Source organism: Scleropages formosus, chromosome 11 (genome assembly GCF_900964775.1).
Source record: "Scleropages formosus chromosome 11, fSclFor1.1, whole genome shotgun sequence".
In the NCBI taxonomy this organism is placed as follows: Eukaryota; Metazoa; Chordata; class Actinopteri; order Osteoglossiformes; family Osteoglossidae; genus Scleropages; species Scleropages formosus.
Genome location: NC_041816.1, coordinates 27,209,203 through 27,228,323, shown reverse-complemented (window position 1 = coordinate 27,228,323; position 19,121 = coordinate 27,209,203). Strand labels below are relative to the sequence as shown.

Below are 19,121 nucleotides of genomic sequence, written 5' to 3'. Positions count from 1 at the left end.
ACAATCAAACTTTTCTGTGGAAAATGTCTCTGTGGTGAAGTGTGTGTTTGCTAAAGGAACCTTCTAGAATATTTTTATATTTATGCACTTTTTAGTGCATTTGATTTAATTTGGTTTGATAATGTTGAGGAGGAAACAATGAGAGCAGAAGGACCAGCAATCAGCACCGGATACATAAAGACTGAGTTCCGTTTCTGTTTGTCTTTCACTCATAGCTGTAACATCTCCTTCTCACCAGGAGCTCAGTGTGGATTGAAGTGAACTCTTGTGAGAAACAGTCACTTGTTCTCATCACTGAGATGTTTTGTGGAAAGGAAGGTCAATAAATGTGCTCATATCCTGTGTCTGTCAGTCAATCATGTGACAAATGAGAGTCCAGATTCAATGCAGCCAATCAGTCATTATTGTGTCTCCTACAGAGAAGAGCTGCAATGGGGAGAAGAAGCAGAAGAAACTCACCTGCGTATCTTTGTGCCTTCAGAAGTTCTGTAGAGAGAGAAATAAAAATGAGACACATGGAATTAGTGGCACAGCAGATACTGCAGTCAGTCTGGACTTGTCTCAGTGTCTTTCGTGTCCATTCTTACAGGACAGAGTCTCATACAGTGTCACATAGAGTATAAGAAGAACCAAACTCACTTCTATGGGATCAACTCAGCTCCACTCTACTTACCAGCTCTCCTGTACATCTTTTCTATAGCTGGACATGGAAGATACAGAGAGAAAAACTATGTAGGTCCATTTAAATCATTGTTTATATGACTTTCTTCATACTTAAAAGAAAAACCACAAAGATGAAATATAAGAAATAGAAAATCAGTTTCACTTTCATGTACAGGTACAGTATGTAACACATACCGCTACAAACATGTTCATGTTGATTTTAAGTTTAAAGTTCAAATCATAAGCATAAGTAGTTATGGGGCTCTGACTGTGAAAGAAACAGTCACCTCACTGAGGACTGATTCCATGCTGTGATATTATGACTTTTTGTGGATTTTCTATTTAATAAGAGGACAACAAAGGTAAAATACAGTATGAACAGTAGGCGATGCTCTTCAGTTTCTGCAGGTACAGTAGTACCATCTCTGCTCTACTAACAGTAACTACAGCTGTACAGGAGGTGATGATACATTTCTCTCTCAATACATGTACTGTTTACCTTGTTTTACTTACCAAACAGAATACTGTTGCAATGGCATGTTTACTTTTCCATTATTAATTGTGACATTATGCCTCTTTTATGGACTGCTGAAATATATAAACATGAACCATTTACTGTTACTGTGGTATCTATATTTTTGAACCCTGTTTTTAAGCTGTTGTGTCCTGAATAAACGCTGAACTGTTTGATTCTAAGCCCAATTTTCTTGTTCATCACATCAGGACTCTGAGAAGCTCCTTCCTCATCTCCAACAAAAATTGAAAGGGGAGCAATTATTTTTCAGAAAATTAGATGCATTACCTTGAAATTCTTTTTACATGTGCTTTTTTTTCCCATATTTCTGATATGATTATTTCTCACAGTTTCTGTAGCCAAACCATTTTGCTTTTTAAAGGTGTGTTTTGCTGTTATAATTTCATATTTGCATAAACACACACAGACACACACTCCAATGCACAAACACAAAAAATACTTACTCAGGTGTCTGGTGATCAGTCCTGTAGATGTAAGAACATCAGAGTGAATAAAAAAGTCACCATCACAAACACAGTGCAGTGGATCTGCTGATTCTCTTTCATTCTCTCACTAGAAAATAAATTAGTCTCTTGTTCTATTTCCTTCTTCCTGTCATTCATTTGTATTTATTATAGCTGATTTTTTATGTGTCATTCTACACACACACACACACACACACACACAATGTCTGAACCGCTTGTTCCATACAGGGTTGCGGGGAGCCGGAGCCTAACCCGCCAGCTCAGCGGTGTAAATAATTTCATATTTAGCTGATGTCTTTGTCCATGATGACCTACAGTGTTAGAGACACTACATTAATCACACTTTGAGATATTGTATAAAGAAGAGTTTGAATAGAAAGTTTCACATGTGAAAACTGTGATATTATTTTAAAAAACCTACTATAACATAGCAATGTAGCATTAAAGAATGTTAACTGTTTGTACTATATATTGTTATGGCTTATATAATACCATGAAAGGGAAATTTCAGCTAACAGGATAATCAGAGAGAAACCTTCATCAAAGTATGCGAAATAGAGAATGTTAAATGTCTAAAGTCTTTGTCTACTAATTGTTATGACATTGCAACATTCTCATACATCACTTTCATACAACTGTATTACTTACCATACTGTTCTTTGAGCTCACCTGTAGATATAAGAGTAAATATTGTAATGTCAGTGAAAACGGAGATTAAAAAAAATTGTGACGAGGTCAGTGCAACACTACAGTCACACACTGCATATAAACGTGTTTTTGAGCTCTTTTTGAGCAACTGTGGAACCTCGTTCAGCCATATAACTCGCAACTGTGTGCTCTGTATTGCTTACCTTCCTTGTTCTCCCATCCTCGCCCCTGTTCCTTCGCCTGACTCCTGACCTCCCCTTCATTGCTTAGTGTGTTCTGACTATTGCTTGCTTCTCCACGACGAATTTGGATAATCCCTATAACCATGTTCGCACATCGACGACCTTGCCTGTCTTGAGACCATGATTCTTGGATTCCCCTCAATAAAGTCCGGTGCTCTGCAATTGTGTCCGACCACCTCCCTCCGGCAAGGACCATGACACTTTTAACATTTTATCATATTATCTCATCCTTCAGTTGTGGTGGCAAGCGACCAGTTATTTAAACTATAAATGAATATTTTAAAATCCTTAAAAAGTGCAATTCAACAACGAGTTACTGTGCAACTACATTTTAAACACTTCGGAACCGCTTGTCCCATACGGGGTCGCGGGGAACCGGAGCCTAACCTGGATTTTTTTATTCAGTTTGAGCTTAGAACCCATGGTTGGAAAAATGTTTAAAAATTCTTTGGACAAGATCTTGAATGTTCAAGTTGCTAATAATGAATAACCAAAAACAAGTGACTCTTACTAGTGAACATAACTCACTCACTCACTTACACACACACACACACACACACACACACACACACACACACACACACACACACACACACAGAGAGAGTGTGGCTGAAATACTTGCCCTGAACGGGGTTGCGGCGAACTGGAGTCTAACCTGGCAAGGCCGGAGGGGGAGGGGACACACCCAGGATGGGACGCCAGTCCATTGCAAGGAATCCCAAGTGGGACTCAAACCCCATACCCACCAGAGAGCGGGACCCGGCCAAACCCACTGCACCATCTTAAATCCTAAAATAAACTTATAAAATGAATAAACGACTATGATTTACACCCCTGATTCTACTCACCTACCTGGTTTAACCAGTTCAACTTGGGCTTCACTTATTTTCACACCTGCATTACTTGTGTGTTTCTACCACACACACGATTTCCTCTAAAGAAACATATGGAATTGGTCTTTACACACCTGTTATATCACATGAGAAACACCGATTCTCAGTGAATAACCATTTTGTGGTAAAACTAAGGGTCAAAAGGGGTTCATGTACTTTCAAGCAGCACTGTATATGTAATAATAATGTAGCACTACATAATGTTTTGTAAGAGATTATGTAAGGAGGAAAAAAGTGGCCATCACTCTAGCTCCGTAATCTCTCTTTTGTATATACCTCACCCCCTGAATATAACTCATACCATATAATTACTGCTGTGAGCTATGATATAAAATCACTTTCACATAATACTGCTTTTCAGCTATAATTTTTAGCTTTTTTAACATGAACAAAACCATCAATGTAAACAGTAAATTGCTAAAATACCTCTCTTTCTTCGCAGTTTCACAAAACAGTGAATCAAAATTGTGCATCCAATAATACAAACAGCAGACAGACTGAAGACCACAGCAAAGGTCACCTTCCAGGGATGGGCACGATGGAACATCTCACCTGGAATACAACAAATAATTAATACCACTGAATTATTACAGATTTGCACCTTCTGGAAGTTAAAAACTAAAATAGGTAATTTTATCAGTGTAGAACCTGCAGTCCTAATGTTTTATTTAACTTGAAGAAACAAGTAAATAAGTACCTCAGGTTTTGTCTTTAAAAAAACTAGAAAAAGGGGAGGAACTTTCATACAAATGGATCAAGATGAAAATCAGGATGGTAAAAAATGTTTGAACTGGAACCTATTACTTAATCACAGTGATTTAAACATGTGTCTCCATTGAGCTGTTTATACTAAATATGTTTAACTCACCAGGGATGTTAGTTATTGTCTCTTTCATTTCATTTAAATCCTGTTGTAGAACTCGACAGGTGAACCTATTGTTCTCTGTCTCTTGTACAATGACACGTCGTCTCACAGTGAAGAGATCCATACTGTCTGTGTGTGTCTCTGTGTGTCCAGTAGGGAGACTGTGTCCTTCACTGTCCATCCAGACCACTTGAGGCTGAGGGTACCAGCCTTTAGATTCACACACCAGACTGATCCCTCCTTCTTTATATCCCTCAATGGAGATCACTGGATGGGTTCCTACAGCTACAAATGAAGGAGAACAACTGGAATAGTCAATAGCCAGTAGTCAATATCTTTAAAATATAATGGAAAATATTTGGAAAATAAGGATCAGAAAGGCTCAGACACTATTACAATTAAGAACCATATTAATGGAGGAGTCTGAATAATTATAAATGAAATTTTATCAATTAATAACAATTACAAAGTTCTTACCTTTAATATGAACATAAATAAAATAATCTTCATACCACTCCTCAGACTCAACAAAACATTTATACTCTCCATTGTCAGATCCTCGCACATTTTTCACTTTCAGTGAAGTGTTTCCTTTCTTCAGTTCCTCAGGGAACAGTGATGTCCTTCCCCTGTACGATGGGATCTGATTCTCATTTCTGTCCTCATGATCCCGGTAAAGATGTACAAGTGGGTCTTCGGTATGAACTCTGAGCCACTCGATACGCAGGTCAACAGCACTGATGTTGGGTTTGAGGTAACAGGGCAGAACAACATCTTCACCAGCTACAGCAACTACAGGCTGAGCTGGACCAAGAACCTCAAAGCTCTCTGTGAAGAACAACACACACTGAGAATTGATTCAGTTGACACACAGTATGATTGAAATTCTTATCTCAGAGGAATAAGTACCCATTGTGGAGACAGTGGTTTGTTGGAAAAGCAGGAGGATGAAACAGAGACACTCAGACCAACTCATGTTCATCACTGGAACAAACAGGTATATGGACACCACCAGTTATGAGAATTTTCACGTCATCAATGTAAAATGAATTGAAGTCATACAGATTCGAAATTTGGAACAAGGGCATTAATAAAGAAATATTTTTCATAGCTGGTTGGGTGTCTGAAGACATCAGTGTGAAAACACCAATAATTACTAATACTTACTTTACTGATTTACTGTAGTAACTATTGTACTTTGTGAAGGTGCTTTATACTGAAGCTCAGTGTTCTACCAGTCTGGTCCCTAGAATGTTGCCAGGCGTTCTTACCTCCTTCTTTCATTATCCTTCATATATTGTGTTTTCCAGGGCACACAGTATCTCAGATATATGTCAGAGTAACACTGAAACACCACATATAAGAGTCAGTGACAGAAAGAGATTTTACTTTCAGGTGTCAAAGCAGAATTCAAGTCTGTCAAGATACCCCAAGTGGGACTCGAACCCCAGACCCACTGGAGAACAGGACTGGGCCCAACCCACTGCACCACTGCACCCCCTCTCTTAGTGTATATGTGTTTTACAAAAAAAAAAGAAAATAAAAAAGAGTGGATGTCATCAGTATTGTGTAAAACTGTTACATGTTGGGGGGGGGGGTTGAACCACAGTCCTGCTCTCCGGTGGGTCTGGGGTTCAAGTCCCGCTTGGGGTGCCTTGCAACGGACTGGCGTCCCGTCCTGGGTGTGTCCCCTCCCCCTCCAGCCTTACGCCCTGTGTTACCGGGTTGGGGTCCGGTTCCCTGTGACCCTGTATGGGACAAGCGGTTCAGAAAGTGTGTGTGTGTGTGTTACATGTTAAATGTCTTGTCATTTATTGGGATAATAATGATAATGTTTATACGTACAGTATTGTACTAGTTAGAAGAGTTCAGAAACAACATACATACAGTTAAATAAATGACTGTGGGACTGAAAACTGTACACGATTTTAAGTGCCTGTACTGAAGAAACTCATGTTACTCAGTGGTGCCCCTAGTGAGAGCTGTGAGGAACTACATTGTAAATAGTTCATTTCCATTTTGCAGGTTGTGGACAGAAAGTGTGTGTTTGGTACCATGGTTCCTGTCTGTCTGGAGTTACTCTTTGTTCTCCTGACAGAAGAACAACTTTTCTTTATTCTCACAGTTTCCTTTCATCGCCTTATGCATTTTAATATAATATTGTGGCGCACAGCGCCGTGGGTTTGGATGGGGCAAAGAGGAACGCAGATGCAGCGTTTAAGTCGAGCGATTTATAAGAACCCTGGCACACAGGGGAATAATGCTACGGGTCGGAGGACCCTGTTTCCTCAAGGACCTGTGCACCACCAAGGCAGCCTTCCCAGCCTGCTTAACGCCCTCATGCTCTCTCCTCTTTCTCCTTGGCAGACGAAAACACCCTCTTATATTCCTCATACGCCATCGAACGCTAACCAATTATAATAAACATATTTCCCTCTCAGAACAGTAACGCGGATCGTTACAATATACAGTATATATCAAGTGTTAATAAACACTGTTGACACTACAGTTCCGCCTTCATGTCTGCGATCCGCACTCACACCTGTGCTCCTGCCATGTTTTACTCCATCTCTGGGGTACATATTTCGGTTCTCAGAAAGAAACAGATTCAAAGTATAAAATCTGTTAAGCGGTGTACAGTTATTGATGGCGATATTAAGCGAATATCAATATTTATGAGTGTAATTATATTAAACAGGTTTTACACAGAGAAACAAACCTGTTCGTGTCACTCGGTGTTCCGCGTTTCCACAAGTTGTACTTTGGCCTTTAAATTGTTTATGAGCAGAAGAGCAGCTGTTAAGTCATATATTGAAATGTTGCCAAATATAAGTGAAATAGTGAAATATGACAGAAAGCTGAAAAGTAACGAATTTTGATCAGTGTGACTGCAGTTCCTATAATAAATATTAATGTACTGAAAGATAATACTGCGGGACTTTGGGGGAAAAATGTGTTACGATTGTGAGACAAAGAGACACCAAACAAAGGGAAGTTGATTATTGACTTTATTACTGAATCCAATGAGGAGTTTGTTGGAATTATGATTTATTGTAGAAAAGAGCCATTTGTCAATGATGAGGACACGGATTTACAGTGAGGAGCGGCAGTAGAACCCAGAGCTCATGTCTTCTGGAGCTGGAAGAGAAAGAACTTCAGTCTTGACCTCCTCCTCTGTCTCATTCTCTGTGTTTCCTGTCCAAGAAGGTGCCTCCAGGGGTCCACGTCTTACCTTTGACTTCACGTGGACTTATACTCTTTTTATTTACAACTGGGAAAGAAAGTTTATTGAGTTCCCTTTTCTAGCAGTCATTGTCACTGTTTGTACTTTTGCCAGAATGGGGACTTTTCTTTAATGTCTTATTGTTTTAAGAAACTCACAGTGTCCTTATGTCACTCTGGGTTATGTGAGTGTGTTGGCTGAGTAAAGTATGAGGAATAAAGGTGTGCAGGTGGACAGGACATGTTAACAGTTCGAATACTGTTTTTTGACTACAGCTCAGCATTCAACACAGTGGTACCTTCGAAGCTCATCAACAAGCTTCACAATCTTGGTGTGCCACCCACCCTCTGCAACCAGGTTCTGGACTTTCTAACGGGCAGACCCCAGTCCATTCGAATTGGGAACCACACATCCAGGTCAATAACCATAAACACATGAACTCCACAGGGCTGCGTGCTGAGCCCCATGCTCTACGCTCTCTTTACTCATGACTGTGTGGCCTCCCAGAACAACACCAGCATCATCAAATTTGCTGATGACACGACAGTCATTGGACTGATAATGGGAGGCGATGAGTCGGCATACAGGAGGGAAGTGGCTGACCTAGTAGAGTGGTGCCATGACAACAATCTTTCCCTCAGTGTCAACAAAACAAAGGAGTTGATAATCGATTCACGGAGAAGGAGGGAACAACACTCACGCACACGTTTTCAGAACCGCTTGTCGCATACGGGGTCGCGGGGAACCGGAGCCCACCCGGCAACACAGGGCGTAAGGCCGGAGGGGGAGGGGACACACCCAGGACGGGACACCAGTCCGTCGCAAGGCACCCCAAGTGGGACTCGAACCCCAGACCCACTGGAGAGCAGGACTGCGCCACCGCGCCACCGCGCCACCGCACCCCCTGGGAACAACACTCATCACTGCATATTGGTGAGACAGTGGTGGAGAGGGTGAGCAGCTTCAGATTCATGGGTGTTCACATTACTGAAGATCTCACCTGGTCTAACAACACTACACATCTGGTCAAGAAATCACATCAGCGTCTGCATTTCTTGAGAAGGCTGAGGAAATTTGGCATGCCAAGCGGAATCCTCAGAAGCTTCTATAGGTGTGCAATCGAGAGCATCCTCACCACCTCTATCACAGTGTGGTTTGGAAGCTGCACAGTACAGGATCGTAAAGCGCTGCAGCGAGTGATGAAAGCTGCTCAAGTAATCACTGGAACATCCTTACCATCACTGGAGAGTCTATACCAGGCCAGAACCATCAGGAGAGCCATTAACATCATGAAGGACAATTGTCATACCCAGTACAGCCTTTTCACACCCTTACCATCAGGCAGACGCTACAGGAGCATTAAAGCCAGAACCTCAAGGTTGAAAAACAGTTTTTACCCACAGGCCATCAGGCTTGTGAATGAAACCCATCCACTGCCTCTCCACCCATCACAGCAGACACAGTTCACCCTCTGAACCTGAGCGGTGTCAACTACCCCCCATCCCTCCTACACACACATACACAACGCCAATAACATTAAAGACCACAGACTACTTGCGCATACCTTGCGTAGACAAACACACACCCCCTTCAAACTGCAAATAGACCCGATCTACCTCTGCAGGACTTTGCACATGTACAACTTCCATGTTTACATTGCCCACTGCACACTTTACATACGTATACAAAACCTTGTTTCTTGGATTTTTGCACTAATAGTACTTTTTGTAATTTCTGTAAATTTGTGATTTAGGCTGCCGACGAGAGCTCTTCAGGCATCCCGTTCCTGAACCAGTCTCTTCAGTTGTAGCCAGGTGTATCCCATCTCCTTCATGTTTGCCTCTGTGTCGCAGAGCAAGCTGTTTTCTGGTGAGCCTCGATTTTTCTTTCCTTGTGGGTTCCAGGTGAGGGCTTGATGTGTGATGCTGAAAGCAAATTTTCAAAGGGTGTGGTCGATCCATCTCCAGCGTCTTTGGACTATTTCGTCCTCCACTGGTTGATATTTTGTTCGCTGCCAAAGTTATTTGTTGCTAATGGTTTCGGACCAGCAAATCCGGAAAATCCTTCTGAGGTAGGTATTGAAGAATGTCTAGATTCCCCTCATGGTTGCGGCTGTGGTTCTCCAGGTCTCCACTCCATAAAGTAGGACAGGCTTCACGATCATGTTGAAGACTCTGATCTTAGTGTTGATGTTCTTCAGTTGGAGGAAAGCTACCCTCGCCTTGCCAATCCGTACTCCAATGTCAGCGTCTGCTCCACCTTTCATATCTACGATACTGCCAAGTTCTCCACCTTTTCTAGTGCTCTTGCTTGGGTTACTGTCTATGATATTTGCGGTGGGAGGTGTGTGATGCAGTTTCCCCTCTGTTTTCTGTGTGTGTGTGTCCAATAGTTGTAAATAAAGTGTTTTATAAAGATTGCTGTGGTGCCTAATTAGTCTTGGGAATCTGATCTTTAAACAGTGCTTAACTGAGCATCAGCTACTCTGCCCCCCGGTGGTGGCGTGACATTTACTTTTAAAGAGCCATTCAGTTTCTGTCTTCATTGGAACAGATATATTTTCATAGCTTCCCTAAGTGTCAGTGTGTCCTCTGTTAACAGCCTTTTCTGTGCAGCTTCACTCCTTCAGCCACACAACAATCTGAAGCTGATGTCTTACTTCCCATGACACTTCGTAAAGATGGACACTTTCATGTCACTTACGCTGATCGTAGCATCAAAATGCTCAAATTGTTCAATATGTCATCCGTTCTCTTGCTTCATCAATATGCCTGAAGGTGATCATTTTCAGACAGTGTGATGGAAAACTTGCATCAAAAAATGAGAAAAAATTATGAGCCCTTTACTCGCAGCGGCAGGTCCAACACAACTACATTTTGCCTTGTCTCTTATTTTTAATTTGATTAGGTTAGGTTTCTATTCAGGTTTTGTTTTCTGCAATAGTTTGTTCATTGTCAGTTTGTTGACTCTCAACATTTTCTGTATTTTGTTTTGCTGCAGGTCTCTGGTCTGGGTGGCATGGTGGGGAGCACTGGTGTCACTGGGCTGTGTGATTTGATATGGGTTTGATCCCAGCTCGGTCTGTGTGGGGTGTGTATCTTCTCCGTCTGTTCATGAGGGTTTCCTCCAGGTCCAAAGGCATGTGTTTCAGGTCAACTAGTGACTGTAAATGACCCATAGTGTGTGTTTTGTTGCTTTACATTCAGTGTAGTGTATTTAGCAGTGTAAGTCAGCTGATGACTAAACAATTGTCTCTTTAGAAAAAGCTTTTACTGAAAAAATTAATGTAAAGTTCAACTGAAGTATTATGATAAAAAATTGAAGTGTTGGAGTACTAAATTTGATTCAAATGAAACTTTTTAATGTTATGAATCACGAGCAGGTGGACAGTGGTTCAACCTAAGACACCAACATTAGACACTAACATTGGATTAAATATGAGGTCTATAACTACTGAACTGCACCTCACTGAATGCTGTATAACTTAGAAATCTAAATGATATTTCATTGCTAAAGTTGACATTGATATTCTGGTTAGAAAGAACACAGAACTCGTTCCCTAGTTTGTGAACAGTTAGAAAATTAATTCACACCCACAGTGACACGCGTTTGTAGACTAAGATAACAACACGTGCAAAGAGTAGATTAACATGTTGTCAATATAACTTTTACATTATACTAAATTTTAGGTGACGGGGTGCGGTGGCGCAGTGGGTTGGACTGCAGTCCTACTCTCCGGTGGGTCTGGGGTTCGAGTCCCGCTTGGGGTGCCTTGTGACGGACTGGTGTCCCGTCCTGGGTGCGTCCCCTTCCCCCTCTGGCCTTACGCCCTGTGTTGCCGGGTAGGCTCCGTGACCCCGTAAGGGACAAGTGGTTCTGAAAATGTGTGTGTGTGTGTGTGTGTGTGTGTGTGTGTGTGTGTGTGTGTGTGTGTGTGTGTGTGTGTGTGTGTGTGTGTGTAAATTTTAGGTTATACTATTCAGCTTTAATATAAAACCTAGGAAAATGTGCAAACTGCTCAAAAGTTACATTCAGTAGTAAATTACGGTAAGAGGCAAGAAACTCACAGAATTAATAGTAAAGCACTTATTTTAACATTATCATAGGTGAACATTTGTCATAACACTATCCTGGGTACACCCAGGTACAGCCTTCATAGTAAACATAAATAGATAAGTCACCATAATGAAATCATTAACCTCCAAAAATATTTGCTGCAATTACTGACCTTCACGCTCAGCAATTTAGGAGGCACAAACAAGTAAAATACTGATCAACATAACAATTTACATTGATTAACAGATATTCCTCATCCTTCTGGAATTTAGCTTTACAATTACAGATTAAGTTGCGTTTACCACAGGTTCACTTGTAAACTGACATATTTTTACTATTTTACCAGTCCCATGTTGTCACGCCCGCTGCTTCATCAGCGTCACCTGCAGATCATCAGGGGAACACAGAAAAACAAGGACGTCCCGGAAGCTCTTCCATGTGGAACCTTTTCCCAGAGAAATGGCAGCTCTCTGGGCTTTAGACTACGATTCTGCATACTCCTTTCTGATGACATTTGCTCCTCACATGGCCCTTGTCTGTCCTTTCACTACTCTTTTGCCTAACCTCTTTGAGCACTGCACTTGAGTCCCTCGCTCTTTCCCATCCAGCAACATGACAATTTACCTGTAATTGAATTATGCATTGGGCGAGTGTGACTTTGTTCATAGTCCTTTTCAAATATTGAACTTATGATTACGGGCGTTGCTGGTGCCTCACAGCATCTGACATGTGGGTTCAGATGTAGCTTAAGTTTGTGTGGAGTTTTTCTACGTCCCCCATGTGGGTGTGAGTGAAAGAGAATGAAATGACAGGGTTGCAAACACCAACATGCACACTGTGTGCCAGAATTACAGTACTAACACTGAGAGGCAGGAAACATCGGCATTGACCGCTCCCTTACAGGCCCCTCTCTCACACTGCGGTTGTGTCCAGACATGGAAGATCTCAGTGGAAAACTCAGATGTATAAAGCTGTAGGGGATGAGGGGTTAAGCTCTCAAAGTTCTTATGATGACCAAGACAGGTTTTTCACTCCTGGAACATTATTGGTATCAGTTAAAATTAAGGAAACCAAGTCCAAGAGACAGACTGGTGCAGATAGTTGTGCTGCTTATGAGTCTACACACTGATGTGACACATTCATACCACCAACAGCAGACCTTGAGAAGATCCATAAATGGTGCAGAGCACCACAAGAAACTCCCACAAGAAGAAAGAAGACACTGAAGGAGCTCAAAGGACTAAATGGAGTGAATGGGCTCCATTCCCTGGACAGAATGCAAATTCATTTACTACCCCAAACAGGGTAAAACACCACCTAGTGACAGCGCTGACTGAAGACCTCTGTGAGAATGAACTAAATCTTTAAGGACAGAAAGTTGATTTTGGTGGCTCCAGACTGATGAATAAAAACTGTGAACACTGTAAAACAAGTCTCCACATGTTACCACTGTGTCTCCAGAGAAGCAGAATTGAAATATTAAATCATCAAACCCAATAACTCTGAAGGTACTTGGTTCGGTCCCAATACTGTGGTGTACTCATGACCAAGACACCGTGATCTGGGAAGTGCACTTGCTCTGAATACTTACTACAAACGGTTGGAGTAAAAAAAATAATCAAGCTAATAAGATTCTTACCATCTTTAAATTCTAAAGTTCTCAGTTACAATGGGTGTGTTTAAATTTATAAGGAAAGATTGTCTCACTGATTTAATGATATCGCTATCATATCTGGGGATTTCATTAAATAAAGGAAAAGGGTTCTGTATGGCAGAATGTTCTGTCACACACAAAGGATGAGGGGAGAAAAGAGGTTGGAACCAATTGTTTGTAGGATTTATTGAAGAGAATTGGGGAGGTGGCTGTTTGGAGAAGGTGGTGAAGAATAGCCATAGTTGAAGTGTTGGTCTGGGTCAAAGCCGAGTTCTGGTTCCGTGAGGTGAATCTGAAATCCAGGTGAAATCCAGTGTAGACCAGATCCGGTGGAGCAGAAGCAAACACAGGTTAAACAGTTATCTATGCAAGATTCTGTGAGTGGTGGAGCTTCTTTTGTGCCTCCCCTTGATTTCTTGTAGCTATGCTTGTCTGATCTACTGGGGTGTGGCAAAAACTTTGAACTGGGAGACAAAAAAATTTACAGTCCTCATCCTAATTTTAATATGCAGTTATGTCTTATATTGTGTTCTGTTCCTTTCGGACTTCAAAATAGTATAAACAATCTGGTTCTTTTCATAATGCCATTAAACCCTGTCATTTCTATTGTGTTTATCTCCCCTTGATATCAAAGAAAACTGTGGACTTTAAGCTCTCTATTCAGGGAGAACTAGCTTTACTAAGTTTACAAAAGAATTTTAAAGTTGAAGGAAAAAAAACCCATTGATAAGAATGAGCTTTCAGTCAAGAAGCCAGAAACCCCATGTTTAAGATTTCAATTGAAGTGCCTTCAAAACATTCTGACTGCGAGAGACATTCTGTGCAGGACAAACTGTCCAGAAACTGCACTGCCCATCTTGTTATGTAAAGGGACATGTAACTTGCATTATAAAGGTTTTTAAAAGGTTGCAATTATGATTTCATAGTAATTGCACTAAACTTGAAGTTGAGTAGTAAGAAAATTGTTACCCTGTTTGTGGACAGAAAAGCCACTGGGAGACTGTCCACCTGACCGGGCACTGTGTTGGTCCTCATCATTGAACTGAGTGCAGGGGAGGGGTTCACATCTCCTACATCTACATCTGTGTCAGCAGTCCTACACTGACGTGGGGGGGTAGAGGACCTCAACATCATCAGGCATCACTAATGTACTGAGTGGATGGATGGTGAGGAACAACGTGAAGGACAGTTTGACTGTGGTCTCACTTGAAATTCATGTGGACTCTGTAAGGGGTAACTGACACTGCCTGGTACTAAAAAACAACAAAATAAATAATGTTGGCAAGACTCTTCTCTTCTTACCACAAACCTGTTGTGTTACAGAATCATTTGCTGGGGAAGATTCTTTCTGACAGAATCAGTCCAGTTAACTATCTTTCACAACAATATTATGGGGCACTGAAAGGTGGTTCTATCCACAATGCCTTGTGTCAGGTATCTCTAGTTTTAAACAAAATTAATGCATTTTCTTTGGTTTCTCAGTCTATTTAAAATGTTAGATGATTAATTCCCAGTTGTTTCCTGGTGTTTGAGAGTATTACTGCACTGTCTGGTGGTATTCCATCAGGAGGAGATGGAGGCTGGATGTGACAGTAAGTGCCAAACACAGAGGTGCTACTGAAATACTTCAGCAAGCCTTGCAGTCCTTCAACATCAGGTGTATTCTTCATCAGACAGTCCATCCCTTTGGCCACATCGTCTATAGGTAGAAAAGGCAGACAGACATCTAACATTCTACAAAAGCATTTCACTCGATCATCACTGCTGAATGCAATAGTCAGTCCTAAACTTTGCACCTTTCTCCATATACACCACGAGATGAAACGTGTGCTCCCAGAACTGTAGAAACAGCATTGATCACTGCAAGTTCTAAATTGCTCATCACATTGGTGGAATCTGCAGTGGATCCCAGATGATCACATTTATCCAAGATTGCCCTGAGCAGTTCTTCATAGACGGATTGTAATCCCATAACCAGAAAAGTGTACACACTTGTTGCAGCAGATAGTCCAAGGGGAGCTTGGATGATGTGTAATTGCTGGAACAGTCTTGGAGTTGTTGCAAAAGTCCTATCCATAAACCATGTGCTATTGTGAGCTATATGTGTAAGTGCCTGGTTGGTTGCTAACACTATAATTCTCTCTGTTGACTTAGGTTCATTGTCATAAATTCTGGAGCTCCTGTAGTTTTCCATTCACCATCAATATGCTCCAATTCTCACAGTGATGTTGGGTCTTTTGGCAGTGCTTCTTTCTGTAGACGTCTAACATTATGCTTCAAGAGTCAAGTCTATTGCTGCCATAACGAACTTCGAGTTGCTGCTGACAAATGGCATTTCACAGAAAGTAGTTGCTTTACCTCCAAATCTGTAATGGCGTAACCTTCGCAAGAAAATCCATTCCTTTGTGAACATTCCCACTGTATATGTCTATTTTTTGAACTCTTCTTAATGTATAAGAAGCCTTCTGTACACAATTCAGGGCCTCCTTTATTGTTCTTGATGATCTCCACGGTGGTACCCTCCCTGTCAAGCTTTGGATGCTCCAGATGGTTGCCTAGCACATATAAAATACTACTCAAACCACCACAGTGTCTACCAAGCTCCTCAATCTTCGCTTCACTCTGAAGAACTCCTGTGTTGGACTCTTTCTCCCTGGTATGCTTTGTTAAACAGGCAACGTGTTCACATACTTAACATGTTGAGCTTAATCAACCAATTCCGTACTGACTGCAGCCTCAGGGGACGATTCGGCTTTAATACTGCAGAGTCTATCCACCTCTAACTTTGGGTTTACATGTCCATCGAGTGCACCGTGTCCCCCGCACAGCTGCTGACAAGTGACTTTGTTCAGTTCTAGACCCACAATGCCTCCCATTGCGACGCAGTCCTGCTCTTCGCTCTCTGATTTCATTTTGTCCAACTTCAGGGTGAGCAAAGAATCCTCTGCTACTGAGGGGAGAGGTGCCATCTGAGAAATTCAAACAAATTGGTACAAAGTGTGCAAGAAATTTGCACCATCCAACATAATAAAAAAAAGACATGAGTAAGGTTCACTCGTGGTGTCCTTTACTTGGGTTGAAGGGAGAGTCCCACACTCGCAATGGAGATCAGGGAGTCTCGCCGTAAAACAAAAACTCTTATAAATTTATAACAAACTTCATGCGTGTTCAACGTGTCACTTGTTCATGGTATACATTTCATCGGCTACTAGGTTGTTTACTTGCTTTCTACAGGTTCTTTGCTCACTGCTACAAAACTTTTCAAAACAGAATGTTCCTCACCAACTAAACAACAAGCGTTTCCATATCAACTAGACTACAACTTCTTTGCATCTAGTTACCATGAGCAACACATTTAGTAGAAACACCGTCTTCAATTACCTGCACGTGGAAAATTAAACACAATGAGGCGTACAAGAACATACAATCATACATTTCTGTGTCAAAACGACACTGTGAGTAAATGACCACATTCGGGCATCTTTATTACACTAAATGTTCAGTTCCTTCATTAACACGTGACTGTAATGCTCGAGTTTTTGATGACCAACGAAGCAAACAAATGAGCCAACTAGTGACAAAGAGTATTTAGGAACATGCTTTGATACAGTAAGTGATATAAAAAGAGTAGAATTTATAGCCCTGAATAATTAAAAAAAAATCTTTCAAAAGTCCTGTAGAAATCAGATCCCCAGAGCTGCTATATTCACCACCTGCAACATGTACCGTCACTAGTGTAAGAGTCACAGGAATTTTACAGCACTATAAGGTGAAGTTGACTGTGAAATTCCCCTTATGTTTACTTTACTTGTTGCCATCGCATGTAAGGGAGCCACATTCAGTTACTTTAAAAAAAAAAAAAGTGTCACTAAGGCCTAAAAGGAGCAAATATTTAAAGTTACTGTTTTAAAAAAATGTGTTGTTATTGCACTGAGACCAGTAGGAAAATGTGTATTTATTTCACCACAATCACAAACCCCATAAGTCAGCTACTACAGCACAGGAAACCGCGTGGCTGATAAATTGGAATAGGCTAGGTGTGCGTTTATCACCAGATGAGAATTAAAACCGAACAAAAACACCCAAATATTATAATATATTATATACAGAAAGTATATTTTCACTTTGTTCCAACTTCCTATCGTGTTCACCAGGAAAAATTGATTTTCCAATGACTTACATTTATTCATTTAGCAGACGCTTTTGTCCAAAGCAATGTACATCTCAGCAAAAGTACAATTTATGCATTACATTGAGAAAGAGACATAGCTGCAGACATGAAAGTCTCAAGCAAACCTAGTTTGTTCCCTACCACTTGCTGCACCGAGGTTCATCATTTGAGTAGGTGCATACGACACAGGATAGACAAATCCCGATACCCTCCCACTAATATGATATTTAAAAAAAAAAAAAAAAAAAAAAAAAAAAAAAAAAACACAAATGAGCAGTACAACACCAGAATAATGGCTGAATAAAGGTTGTATTTGGGGATGCTTCTGGAGTTATGATGTAAGGACAGTTGCACCATAGATGAGCTGGAGAGATCTTGGGCGAAGTGGATCTGAAAAAGGTGGGTTTTCAGACTCTTTCAGACCCGGGCAGGTTAATGGTGAGAATTTATCAGTGATTGCTTTGACTTTGTCTCTGAAAAACAAAGCAAAGTCTTCAGCAGTGAGAGAAGGAGGAGGAGGAGGTGGTGGTGGGAGACACAGAAGGGATGAGAGTCTGTGTGGTTTTTGGATGCAGGCTGTATTTTGTTGTGGAAGGAGGAGGTTTCAGTTGAAGAGACAGCGGACTGAAAAGCAGCTCAGAGTGACTGGTAAGCATCCAGGTCCCATGGAGTTTTGGATTTACACCATCTTCGCTCTGCAGCCTGCAGTTTGGTCCTGTTAGCACGTAACGTATCAGACAGCCATGGGGTAGCAATGGGGCATGCTGGTCTAGAAGGCAGAGGACAGAGAGTCAAGGGTGGAAGACAGAGCAGAGAGGAAAGTGTTAGTGGCATCATCTGTAGATAGATCTGAGAATTGTGGAGCAGAAAGGAGAGCGACCAGAGTAGCAGAGACAAAGCAAGAAGTTGAGAGAGATTTTAAGTTGCGGCAAAAGGTGACAACGGGTGCAGGAAGAGATGAAGAGTTAGTGGTGAGGGAGGGTTGAAAGAAAATGAAGAAGTGGTCAGAAACATGCAGCGGAGTGACAGAGAGGGCAGGACAGCCACAGTTGCAGGAAAATATGAAGTCAAGACAGTTGCCCGCTTTGTGAGTAGCAGGGGATTGGGACAGAGAGAGATCAAAGGACTGTAGGAGCAGCACAAGGCCGCTTCCATGAATGTCGTTGACATGCAGGTTGAAGTCACCCAGGAGAATCAGTGGAGAGTTGTCCCCTGGCAGAGAGCTCAACAAGATGTCAAGGTCATCCAGGAAGCGGCTAAGAGAGCAACAAAGGACAACCACAACAAGAGTGATTGGGGCAGTGATAGAGAAAGCATGCCATTCAAAGGAAGACAGATCATGCAGGTGAAGAGAGAGAACAGAATATTCCCACCGGGGAGAGATAAGCAGGCCTGTGCCTCCACCTCTGCCAGAGGAATGAGAGGCGTGAGAGGAGTAGTAGTTAATGGCAAGCGCTGCAGGTGTGGCTGAGTTGTCTGGGGTGACCAGGTTTCAGTTAGAGGTGAGAGATGGGAGGCACAGGCTGGTATGAAGTCAGCTTTTCTCACAGCAGACTAGCAGTTCCAGAGTCCCATAGAGAAAGTGAAGCAAGATGGAAGGTTTGACAGGTGAGGATTAAACCAGGCTGCAGCAGCGAAAGCACCCAGTCTCCGGCAGTGGTGAAATTGCATGGCTCGCTTACCGTAGAAGACTTTGATGGACGACAT

The 19,121-nt window shown here is 41.7% G+C and overlaps 2 protein-coding genes across 2 annotated transcripts in view; both read right to left on the bottom strand.

The window, feature by feature from the left end:
• LOC108933512 (butyrophilin subfamily 1 member A1-like) overlaps positions 1-7,053 on the bottom strand; it is a 26,737-nt gene extending 19,684 nt beyond the window's left edge. The window contains exon 1 of the mRNA XM_029256416.1: positions 7,030-7,053. The gene's annotated coding sequence lies outside the window, so the exon portion shown is untranslated. The remainder of the gene's footprint in view (positions 1-7,029) is intronic.
• Positions 1-19,121, bottom strand: part of LOC108933511 (butyrophilin subfamily 1 member A1-like) — a 20,291-nt gene extending 1,170 nt beyond the window's left edge. The window contains exons 1-10 of the mRNA XM_029256415.1: positions 19,097-19,121; positions 14,785-14,942; positions 14,213-14,344; positions 4,788-5,136; positions 4,314-4,595; positions 3,872-3,997; positions 2,311-2,331; positions 1,642-1,662; positions 674-700; positions 460-486 (exon numbers count right to left, since the gene is read on the bottom strand). Of these exons, the coding sequence (XP_029112248.1) occupies positions 460-486; positions 674-700; positions 1,642-1,662; positions 2,311-2,331; positions 3,872-3,997; positions 4,314-4,595; positions 4,788-5,136; positions 14,213-14,344; positions 14,785-14,942; positions 19,097-19,121 (1,168 nt within the window). The remainder of the gene's footprint in view (positions 1-459; positions 487-673; positions 701-1,641; positions 1,663-2,310; positions 2,332-3,871; positions 3,998-4,313; positions 4,596-4,787; positions 5,137-14,212; positions 14,345-14,784; positions 14,943-19,096) is intronic.